This window comes from Camellia sinensis, chromosome 5, assembly GCF_055761805.1.
Source record: "Camellia sinensis isolate YWXY chromosome 5, ASM5576180v1, whole genome shotgun sequence".
Classification (NCBI taxonomy): domain Eukaryota; kingdom Viridiplantae; phylum Streptophyta; class Magnoliopsida; order Ericales; family Theaceae; genus Camellia; species Camellia sinensis.
Genome location: NC_138965.1, coordinates 184,240,189 through 184,251,691, shown reverse-complemented (window position 1 = coordinate 184,251,691; position 11,503 = coordinate 184,240,189). Strand labels below are relative to the sequence as shown.

The 11,503-nt window shown below is 37.7% G+C and overlaps 1 protein-coding gene across 4 annotated transcripts; it reads left to right on the top strand.

Annotated features, from left to right (window-relative positions):
* Positions 1-3,655: 3,655 nt before the first annotated feature.
* On the top strand, positions 3,656-10,981 carry LOC114296218 (uncharacterized). Of its 4 annotated transcripts, none has more exons than XR_014330687.1 (9): positions 3,661-3,803; positions 3,951-3,993; positions 4,504-4,563; positions 4,643-4,699; positions 5,658-5,873; positions 8,813-8,936; positions 9,028-9,076; positions 9,845-9,994; positions 10,657-10,981. XR_014330687.1 is itself a non-coding variant. In XM_082870712.1 (6 exons), exons 1-5 carry the CDS (start codon positions 3,691-3,693, stop codon positions 5,814-5,816), a joined length of 435 nt encoding a protein of 144 aa, XP_082726838.1. In that variant the 5' UTR covers positions 3,656-3,690; the 3' UTR covers positions 5,927-6,782. The 4 variants fall into 4 exon arrangements, 2 of the variants coding, with proteins under 2 accessions (XP_082726838.1, XP_082726837.1); XR_014330686.1 differs by having other exon boundaries at positions 4,501-4,563; positions 10,657-10,976; XM_082870712.1 differs by lacking the exons at positions 8,813-8,936; positions 9,028-9,076; positions 9,845-9,994; positions 10,657-10,981 and adding an exon at positions 5,927-6,782 and having other exon boundaries at positions 3,656-3,803; positions 4,501-4,563; positions 5,658-5,816.
* Positions 10,982-11,503: the final 522 nt, after the last annotated feature.

Sequence of the window (11,503 nt, the reverse complement as noted above, 5' to 3'; positions counted from 1 at the left end):
TACGCTACTTACCGTCACATATACCTGATGCCTCCATTGACGGGAGTTCGTACTCCGACGATGAGGCCTGCTGGCATGCCGTCTTCAAGCCAGGCCCGGGCTCGTGCTGCAGACACCCCTTCTACCAGCAGGGCTGGTACATCTAAAGGTGGGGATGGATCGGTTCCCCCGATTCCTCCGACTTATCCTCATCCTGGATGGCCGGACATGCTGACCGAGCTGATGGGGTGGCAGTATGGGACTACCTCTCCGATTCTGATCCCGATAGAGCCTCCGATGCCCGGTCATCGATATGTCAGAGACCCCGACTCACCACCGGTATGTTTTACGGCTTTGATTCATTACTCAGATACTTGGACTTTCATTCCTTTACTGATGCCCTTGCCTTTGCATCTGCAGCCCCCTGTTGAGTATATGGATCAGGTGCTCGAGATGGTAGCCTTACTTGAGGGGATGGTCTTGCGGAGGGAGGCACAGTTGTCTATCATGGGCTTCTAGGTACCCTTTAGTTTTCTGGCCTTTATCATACTTCTAATGACATGCTGATTTCTACTGCATTGATAGGCTACTTGTGTAGAGCACATCTGACACACACCTCGCTTATACACTGTGTTTACATGTACCCACTTCATGTAGTTTTTCTTGTATCTGCATCTGATGTACATATTTGGACTGATGTATTTAAATTGAACTCTTTATTCTCAGATGCCCCCAGTATATGCTCAACCGCAGGCCGGGCCACCTGGGCCTTCTTGGGGAGGTGGGCCATCTGGGCCTTTTCGAGGAGATGGGCCATCTGGGCCTTTTCGAGGAGCTGGGCCATCCAGGCCTTTCCGAGGAGCTGAGCCATCCAGGCCTTTTCGAGGGGAGGGGTCGTCTCGTAGACGCAGAGCACACATTGTAGAGGAAGAGCCTAGTGAGGATGAGGAGGAGGAGGAGGAGGAGGCTACAGACCGTCAGTCGGTTGGTTCCAGGAGTGGAGGCGAGGCTGAGGGAGATCCCGAGGATGACGACTTCGATTCAGATGATGGTGATGGCGATGGTGGCGGAGAGTCTATTCCGCAGAAGAGGACGAAGAGGGCCTTTTATTACTGCTCTTGAGAGCACAGATGCGGCTGTTTCCTGTTTTATTTATCTTTTTGCTAGTAGTTGTAGCACATTGTACATTATTGGGCAATTTTATTCTTTGTAAAACTTGTGCCCCAGCCTGTAAAAATATTGTAACAAGCGAGGCATGATGGAATGAAACAGCTTTTGAAAAAAGTGTTGTATTTTAAACTTTTAGCATCATATCGCATCATTTTGCATCATAATGAGATTGAATGGAAATGTGCATTGTGCATTTTGCCCAGTCAGGTAGTGAACCGACGCAACAACTTAACTTTCTAAGATATAACAAAACCTTAGCAAGTTTACAACTCGATAAGCAAAGCACAATAGTATTGACAACTCAATAAACAAGACTCAAACAAAAAGAAGCTTAAACAAAGAGTAACAACTCAAAAACACGAAACACGACAGCTCGACAAACAACTCGATAAGCAAAACGACAACTCGATAAACAAAACAACAACTCGATAAACAAAACTTAATAAAACAAAGTGTACTTCGGACGATCTGGGCAACGGAACGCATCCGAAACAGAGGGAAATAGAGGCCTTTGACACACCCATTGCATGGAAATGCTTGAAACTTTTCCTCGGAGGGTAAAACAGGGCTGAAGATACACATTGGGGCATGGCCGGCCACTTTTGGGAGCTAGCCAGCCAGATTTATTGCAAAGGGGAGGCCACCGTCTAGTTTTGAAAAAAGAAATGGCCGGCCTGCCAGAAAAGGTGGCCGGCTGGCCACTCAGCTCAGCAACTGCCCAATTTTTGACACTTGTCCCCCGAATAATGTCTTTTCCTCTTTAAAAGCCTTAGCTCCGTGTTTTGACTCAATTCATCTTAGTTTTGCACAAAAATGGAGGCGTTTCTCATTGAAAATCTCACAGCTTGGATCGCTTCTCTAGATGGTTCAGAAAAAATGAACTTCCGGGGTTTCGGCTTGAATGCACTATTCACGATGAGCCGCACTCCGCTGCATCTCCCTTTCCTCCATGCCGCGGCGAGGTTTTGGAACCCGGTGACGCACGTCTTTAGCTTCGGCGGGCAAGAGGTATGTCCAACTTTTGAAGATTTTCAAGTTTTGATGGAATCTGAATGTCATGAAGAGGTCTTGCCCCAGTTCCGCTTTGGCCATGCCCAAGCTTTAGGGCGGATGTGCGGACTCACCGCGCATGACGCTCGGTCTCTGATCTGTAATGGGGAACTGGATATCCTTGGTTTGATCCATCGCTTTTCTGACGCTGGTGACCGCAACAACCATTATTGGCAAGGTTTCCGGCAACACGCCCTTTGTTTGTGCTTGCTGTCTCACTTTCTGCTTTCCCCGGGCTTTGGCGGATTTAGCATTCGTCTGATTGAAGTTGCTCAAGGCTTGAAAGAAGGAAAGAGCTGCCTTGCCATGACCCTGGCCGAGACACTGATGGGCTTGGATTCTATCTATCGCCGGGAGACGACTAGATTTACTGGGAGTCCACTGCTGCTGCAGGTAATGTTTCCCACCCAATCTTACATATGTATTTGCTCACATCACTCGGCCCTCAGGCTCGGCTTTTCTCAAAAAAAAAAAAAAAAAAACCTTTTTCTCACTTTTCTCTTACCGTACATCTCTCTATTCTTTATTCTCTCATTTTTCATCCCTCCCCCAGGTATGGTTGATGGACAAATTGCAGGTTGTGGACTCTTGCCCAGCCTACTCAGCTCGAGGCTATTTCTTTCGACAGTTCCTAGTCGATGCCCCTGATGAAAGGTGGTGGTTTGACTGGATGCACTACAAGAATTTACACATTTTGCGACCACTTTTGCCAACCAAAAAAATTTTGGTCGCAAAAAAATGACATTTGGCGACCAAATATTAATTAGTCGCGAATGATCATTATTTTTGGCGACCAAATATTATTGGTCGCAGAAGGTTATATTTTGGCGACCAAAAAATATGTTGGTCGCAAAAAGTGGTATACTTTTGCCAACCAACTACAAATTTGGTCGCGGAAGGTCACATATTTTTTGGCGACAAAAAAATTGGTTGCGAAAAAATTATTTTCAGCAACCAAAAAAAAGTAGTCGCCAAATTACTACTTTTAGCGACTAATATTTTAGTCGCCGTTGATTAAGATTTGGCGACTAAAACAATTTGCCGGCGAAATAACCTGTTTTTGCGACTAACTTGAGAGTTTGGTCACCAAAAGTTTGGGGGAAAATTTGAAAGACGGAGGGGGGAAATATATATATATATATATTTTTTTCAATTTTTCCTTACGCCTCACTACCTCATGCCTAGGGCTGGGCATAGGGTTATCCGACCCGCCCAAACCGCCCTATCCGAACCGAACCGCACGCTCGTGGGCGGTTTCGCAAACACATTAAGGTAGGGTGCAGGTTGGATTTTATATAAATTTCGGGTTGCGGGCGAGTTGCGGGTTTGAACCGCACCCGTCCAACCTGCCCGCATTAAATTAATTAATTTTTTTTTCCTCTTTCAAATCTAGCCGTCCATCACCATCTCACTCACCTCATTACAAACAAAACAAAAAAACCCTAAATTCATCTCCCTCACTCTCTCAGTCAGCCTCATCTCAACTCATCTATGTCTCTCTCTCTCACTCTCTCGTTTCGTTATTCTGCACCGATCACTCTCTCTCTCACTCTCTCGTTGTTCATCTCATCGAACCAATCATCGCACCGCCGATCTACTCACAGGTAAACTCTCTCTCTCAATCTCTATCTCTATCTCTCTCTCTCTCGCCCCGATCGTTGATTTTTTTTGTTTTTTATATATATATATACATATATGTATCAGATATGTCTCTGATCTGATCTGTCTCCCTCACTCTCTCATCTCATCAGATCCACAGTTTGGTTTTGCATCTCTGCACCGATCGACTTACAGGTAAGCCTCTCTCTCTCTCTCTCTCTCTGCACCGATCGAATATGAATGTTTCTTTGGAAATAAATCTGATTTTTTTTTGGACCAACATATCTGTTCTGTTTGTTTTGGAATCTGTGTTAATCTGTGTTAATCTGAATCTGTGTTAATCTTTGTTGAATCTGTTCTTAAGAATTTGAATCTGTGTTCTTAATCTGAATCTGTGTTCTTAAGAATTTGAATCTGTGTTCTTAAGAATAATCTAAATCTGTGTTAATCTTTTTTTTTTTGTTTTATATATATATATATACAAATTTGTTCTTAAAATTTTTTGTTGAATCTGTGTTAATCTGAATCTGTATTTCTAATGTAAGTTTACATTCTGAAAAAATAATTTTATTAATTGTTGAATTTTGTAAGTTTACATTCTGTAAGTTTACATTTTGTTGAATTTGTTCTTAAGTAATTTTTATTAATTGTGTATGTTATTTAATTCTGGATCTCTCTCTCAATCGAGGATTCTCCCACTAGAAGATGAAGCTCAAGCAATTGGAAGGTCATCTTGGATCCCTTCAACAATTCTCGAACCCAAAGGTCTCTCTCTCTCTATATATATATATATATATTGAATTTCTGTGACTGAAGTGAATATCATGCTCTGCTTGTGCTGCAGATTGAACTAGAACAATACCCAACTGGACCCCATATCGCTTCTCGGATGTTATACACTGTATGCTTTTTTTTTTCTGTGCTTATGAGGTGTTATTTATTTTCTGGAATCATCAAGGGGACTCAGTTTTTTGGCTACAGTTCTACATGTGAATCAAAGGAGACAGATTGCTACCTCTGTTTTTATTTATTTATTTATTTATTTATTTATTTATTTTTATCAATCATATATTTCTTTAAAATGACTAAAGTGCTCCTGCCAAAAAGTGTCGTGCAACTTGAGATGAAAAAACAATTAGCCACTTTTGTAATTCTTTAGGAATGCCTTTGCCTTATTTTATTGGGATCAGAAAAACTTAAGACCTAGAAACACCCACTCTTCACATGCATGGGAGTGGCATTATACCATCTAAGCCACACATCAATGGCATTCTTTGGCCTGTTGAACCTGACCCATCATACAGTCTATTATTGGACATGTTCTAACAACTTAGTCCTACCAAGAAGCAAATTGCAAACCGAAGACATTAGTGAGAAATCTTCAAGGAAGGAACTTTTATGGAGGTAGATATGTGCACCTTTAGTCAGTTTTTTGATGTGCAGAATACCTTGTTTGAATTGGAGGAAAGAATGATTTTTTGTCTTTGAAATTAAGAATTGTTATTCATCCGACTGATGTGTTTGAATTTTTTTTTTTACTCTGTTATTTGCTACAAATGAATGGAATACGGACACCTCATTATCAATACTGCCATATTCTCCAATATTCACAAAATACCCCAACCATAGCCAAATATTTGTTGATCTCATTGCATATGAAGATAAAATATGATTGCTTCTCCTATGGAAACTATCTCATCATCTAATGTTTTCCATATTTTTCTGGAATATCTCATTTATGTGAATTTATAAAATCAAAGTCTTAGTGGGATGTGTTGTTCCTTAGAACCTAAATAGGTAGACTTCAATGTCTCTTAAATATTTTAATTCATAAATGAACTCCTTGGTTTTCTATGCAGATAACCGTCAAGGGATATGCAGTATCAGGAGGTGGCCGTGCAATTGAGAGAGTAGATGTATCCATTGATGGTGGCAGAACCTGGGTGGAAGCATCCAGATACCAGAATGCGGACATTCCATACATTGCTGATAATGCAAGTAGTGACAAATGGGCCTAGGTGTTTTTTGAGGCAAACGTTGATGTCCCTATGACTGCTAAGGTAGTTGCTAAAGCGGTATGTCTTCTTTGTTTCTTCTCATTATAACATAACCTGCTTATATCTTGCAGGCTCTCTCAAATGCTTTAATAGAGGATGAACTCATTTATCTGAGGGCTCAATTTGAGCTATTGGAACCAAAAGATGGGTGTTTCTCACTCAATAATTTCAAAATGGTTAGTTGGTTATCTCTTTAAATTTAAATTTTGTAGAAGCTAGTCACACAATATGATATAGTTTTTTAATAATAAATGTATTTGCTAGTGTTCCTTGGTATTTGATTTCTTTTTTATGACTATTTATTTGACCTAAAAAAACTTGCAGGCCCTTACAAAAAATGTAACTGATGCCATGAAAGAGTCAAGGGTTCCTGATATTTTAAAACTGGTCAGACATGTCTATGTACTTGCAGTGACAAATTTGAAATTAGATTGACATGGATATTTCTACCAAAAATACATATTTCTTTTTGTTTTTTTGCTGTCTTATGTTGTTTTCTTCATTAAAGTTTCTGCGTGCTATGAGATGGGTGATTGGGGTATAGGGTTCTATTGAGTGTTATGAATTAAGACCTGTTTCTCTGCCATGGTTTTCCTACAATGAACTTGTCGTACTTTTTATCACAGCAAGACACCTTAGCAAAGTACATAATCCAACAGTTCGAGTTAAAATTGAAGTAAAATAACATTAAAGCCATACATCCTAAAATGATGTAGTTTTGCCTCAACTTTAAATATAGGCCGTTGGATTACCACACCAAAACCATAATGATTGTGATGGTTATATGCTATAATACTAAAGAATTGCACGATATCATATCAGTGAGGCATGTATACTGTTAGTTTTTCATCTTCCCTTGTTCTCTGTTCAACTCGTAAAACCATAGATTTTTGATATAGATGAGATAGAACATTAAACTTGTTATTGGTTGCCATTCTATTGCCATTTTAGCTTAACCCGTATTTATGTGTTTTCATTCCCCTTTTGTACGACAATGACGGTATTTCATTTGTTTCATTTTCAATTATTTGACTTGTATTATCGAAGTGATTGAGCAGTTGTTCTTTGAAATTCTAGATGTACTCTCCATTATGTTGGGACTTAGAATTAGTAGCATTAGCAATGATTAATTCCTAAAAATGAAGTGGTTATATATATTTTTCTTTGTGATTCCTCTTTCCTTGAGCTATGTTATACGATTCTTTAGATTTATTCCATTTTCATAATGTATTTTTTGATTCTAGCGGTTTCTGAATTAATTTGTGTTTTTATTTTTAATCACACTTAATAGATGTGATCTAAATGTTTTTAATCACACTTAAAAGATGTAATGAATCATTTTTTTAATGACACTTAAAAAGTGTGATTAAAAATGACATTTTTTAATCACTCCCAAAGATCACACTTTAATAAAACTTAAAAGGTGTGGCTAAAAAACATACATCACACAAAAAAAGTGTGATCTTTATCTATATTTGTAGTAGTGAATATCTATCTACATGTTCAATTTCTTAAATAGTTTACTTCCTTCATGTTCCTAAGTAACAAGGTCAATGATCTTACTTTATTGAATTTTAGATCCTCTTTCTTCATTAATTTACATCACCATCTAAAATCTTGCTTGTATTGACATTAATTGTAATTCCAGTAGGATCTAAGGCATGACATAAAAGAGAATAGTCATAATTGTAGTCTTTGGAGCTAATTTTAGCAGTCACTGTCAATATGCCACATTTGTGAGAAGATATATTCATTACTATCATTAGATTAATTCTTTGTGGAACAAATTCAAGGTGTCTATTATTGTTAGCATGTAATGATAATTTGTTAATGAGTAAGATAAATACAATCTGACTAGCATAGAGCATAGCAGCAAATTGGGGTTTAAGAATCCAAACAAGAGAATACCTTTCTCAAAAAATCTTAGAATTGTATATAGTCCATCATAGAAATCTATGGTAATATGTAACATTAGAAAGATATTTTCATTCTGTTTCCTACTATGTTGTGTCACCCAATTGTCCCAACTCAAGCTGATCAAAAAAAAAAAAAAAATGTCTGAACTCAAGATGTCTCATTGTTGAAATGTGTGATTAGATTAGTTGGTCAAGTCCCAATAAGTTGGGCAGACTTGTTTCATAAAATCAAAAAACAATGTTATGTCAAGGCATTGTACTCTGTTATGGATGTAACTTACCAAAGGTTGATCCCATGATCCATCATTACGAATTTCTATAATTTTTATCAAGTTACTCTAGGAATATGCCTGGATATAAAATATGTCAAGCATAATGAGTGAATAGCACATTTAGTATGTTTGTAATTAGCAACTCTCTGGCTTTAACGCAAAGAATGAACATATTCATGTTTGTACAACTCTGTAAAGTTAGGCTTGGCTACACATGCTATTGCAATTTTGGTCGAAGAAATTTCTAGTGAAACATGAACATTCATCAATAGCAACATGAACAATTTCACACCTAATGTCAAAGGCACAAGTAAAATAGTTCCTAGGCATCATTGATAATCTTTCTCACAGCATGGAACAAACACATCAATGCAAAGAATCATGTAGATCATCCATATTTTTATAGGGGCAATAAATACATACACTTGTTGATAAGTTACAGAGGCCATAATTTTGAAGTTAATGGTTTTCGTTTGTTGGAGCTAAAGCCACCATTCAAAAAGCAAATTTTTAATTGATACAAGTGGTTACAAGTGAAATCACCCATAAAATTCCATCCTAAGCTACAAGAGACTAGACCACAGTGACATTCACTAGCAAAAGGACACAAAAAATGCAACGAAGAGATGAAAATTGTAGAACATGAAGAAGTGTAGCCTTAATATGTGAGAAGATTGTGGGCCACTAATTCATTCATTCATGAAGAAGTGCTTGTGAAAAAAAAAAACTTGACGATGTTGTTTAAACTCATGTTTATTATCTCTTTTAGAGGAAATGGAGCTAGTGTCCTTCGGATTGTTCCCTATGCAGCATTACATTTCATCATGAAATATGAGCAGTATCGCATTTGGATCTTGAACAATTACTCTGCCTTGGGAACGGGCCCCATGATAGTACTTTTCTACTCCTTTTTCATTGATTTGGTTATTTAGTTTTTGTGGGTCTAAATTTAACTTTCTTCTTTTGTTATATGATGGAAATTAGGAATGGTGAATGGGGTGATCATGTCACTTTGCAGGCTGCTGCAGATTCTGTATGGTTCTGCAACTTCATTTTTTCTTTTCTCTTCATTATTAATATAGGCTTTTTGGTATTTTTTGTGTACTATCACTGTGGATGGGAGGTGAGGATTGTGTAACGCGGCCCAATGGGCTGTCAGCCATCAGATAATACAACTGCATACATAACTTTAGGAATTACCTTGTTAAAGATTATTTTGTAGATCTTTGTTTAATCTGATTAATAGCATATTCTAGAATTATATTATGACATATGACTGGCAAAGCGTATGATGTTGGACATTTAATGTTACAGCTATCTGCTCTGTCTCAACTAGATTTGTTGGACTTGACCAAACATGAACTAACAAACTGTGTCCAAATTTTTTGTTTTTTGATCTATTGGTATCTGTTGTGCAACAGAATGTTGTTTGCCTGTTTAGTTATTCTGTTTCGATATAGTTGAAGTCTATCTAGATATTTCATGTTATGGTACTATACATTACACAGTTTGCCATTTGCCAACTTGCTTTAACCCTTTGCTTCAAAATATTTCGCAATCAAACCATCTTGATCATGATTACTTAGCTGCCCACCACTACTAGCAAGTGCATGCATGCATTGTTGATGTTCCCTTTGATGTGTGATGGTGGGTATAAATATTATGTGTCTTATGGGATCACAATTTCGAATTCTTATAGCTATTCAGAGTTTACCATAATGACAAGTAAGCTGTGTGTGTGTGTGTGTGTGTGTGTGTGTGTTTTTTTTTTTTTTTTTTTTTTTTGGGTGGTTTTGGACAGACGAAGTTATTTCAGGAAAATATATCTTGGAATATGGAACGGATTGTCTAGAGATGCATGTTGGAGCAGTTAAGCCTGATGAACGTGCTTTGGTGGTTGATGATTTGATTGCCACTGGTGGAACCCTCTGTGCAGCAATGAATTTACTGGGTACTCACTTGTAAATCATTTGTATTAGCTTTATGAGCCCCAGTAAAAGCACTGTCCTCTTTTTCTTTTTCCTATATTTTAAAAAATTTATGTGGAAAATGCTTTGACTCGTGGATATAAACAATTCCATATGTAGTGAGAAAACGAACCACCTGTTTATTAGTCATTGAACACAGGGACCCAATGAAGGGTTACCTGGACAAGGGCTACAACTTGGGCTATTTGGATCTGGGTGAAGGCCAAATACTATGCCAACCTTTAAAAAAAAAAAAAAGGATTGAAGAGGCTGTTATCCAATTTACCTTGAGTCAAAGGTGTTCAGCGTCAATCATGTTGGTTAGGTTGTTTGGTTAGCCAAATAACAAAATTTACCATATGTTTGTTATAGACTTTCTCCTTCTTAATTCATCAAGCATTTTGCCCATTTAACAAAATGAATGTTTTGCTCCTATTTCTCAGGACTGAATTAATATGGAATTTGATGTTGCATACTTGTGTATTTTATTGATTGAGCATACCTCTTCAATTAAATTTTCGAAACCATATAGTATGCATTATGTATACATGTGTAGCGACTGATATTGCCCTTGCTGCTGGAAATATATATATATATATCGTGCAAACCAGAATATATTGTGACTGATTTAATTTTTTTTGGTCAGAACGTGCAGGGGTTGAAGTTGTTGAATGCGCATGTGTAGTTGAATTACCAGATTTAAAGGTTTGTATGCAATGCACTCTAGGCCGCTTTCATTTCCTTAGCTGTTAGTTAGTTCTTCTGTGGTTTGGTTCTTAAATATCATCAATTGATTGTGATTCCTGCTTCTATAATTACTTGTTTTTATTGAAACTGTGCTCTGCTTATATGCTACCACTATCTCAGTTCCTTGACATTTATCTGAATTGATCAATTGACATTTATATGTTGCTGTTGCTGAGTTATGTGTTGAAACTTGGATATAGAAAATTTTATAATAAGACCTGTTTTGATAATGAATTCGTCCTATTTTGATTATGAATTCGCTAAATATTACAGGTGTATTATTTTCCTGCTTTGGCGACCAATTTATTAGTCGCGACAAATAAATTATTTTTTTTCGCGAAAAATGACAATTCCCGACCAAGAGTTTTGGTCGCAAAAAATACATCTATTGCCGACCAAAAAATTTGTTGGTCGTGGAAACTCACTTTTGCCGACCAACAGTTTTGGTCGCGAAAAGTAACAATTGGCGACCAAACTGATTTTGGTCGCACAATGTCACAGTTGGCGACCAAAATTTTTTGTCGCGAAATGTGTCAATTGGCGACTAAGAAATTTGGTCGGCAAAAGGCGACTTTTCGCGACCAAAGTGTTTTAGCGACAAAATGAATTAGTCGCGGTAATTAAATATTTAGCGACCAAAAATTTAGTCGGCAAATCCAACTTTTGCCGACCAATGAAATTTTGGTCGCGAATTACTTTTGCCGACCCTCAATTGGCGACCAAACTAGCGACCAAAAAAATTGGTC

Excerpts from the sequence above, each read along its gene's own strand:
- LOC114296218 (XM_082870712.1), top strand. The coding sequence starts at position 3,691 with ATGTCTCTCTCTCTCACTCTCTCGTTTCGTTATTCTGCACCGATCACT. Across the intron at positions 3,804-3,950 it reads CACCGCCGATCTACTCACAG|ATCCACAGTTTGGTTTTGCA; the intron begins GTAAACTCTCTC and ends TCATCTCATCAG. Across the intron at positions 4,564-4,642 it reads AACAATTCTCGAACCCAAAG|ATTGAACTAGAACAATACCC; the intron begins GTCTCTCTCTCT and ends CTTGTGCTGCAG.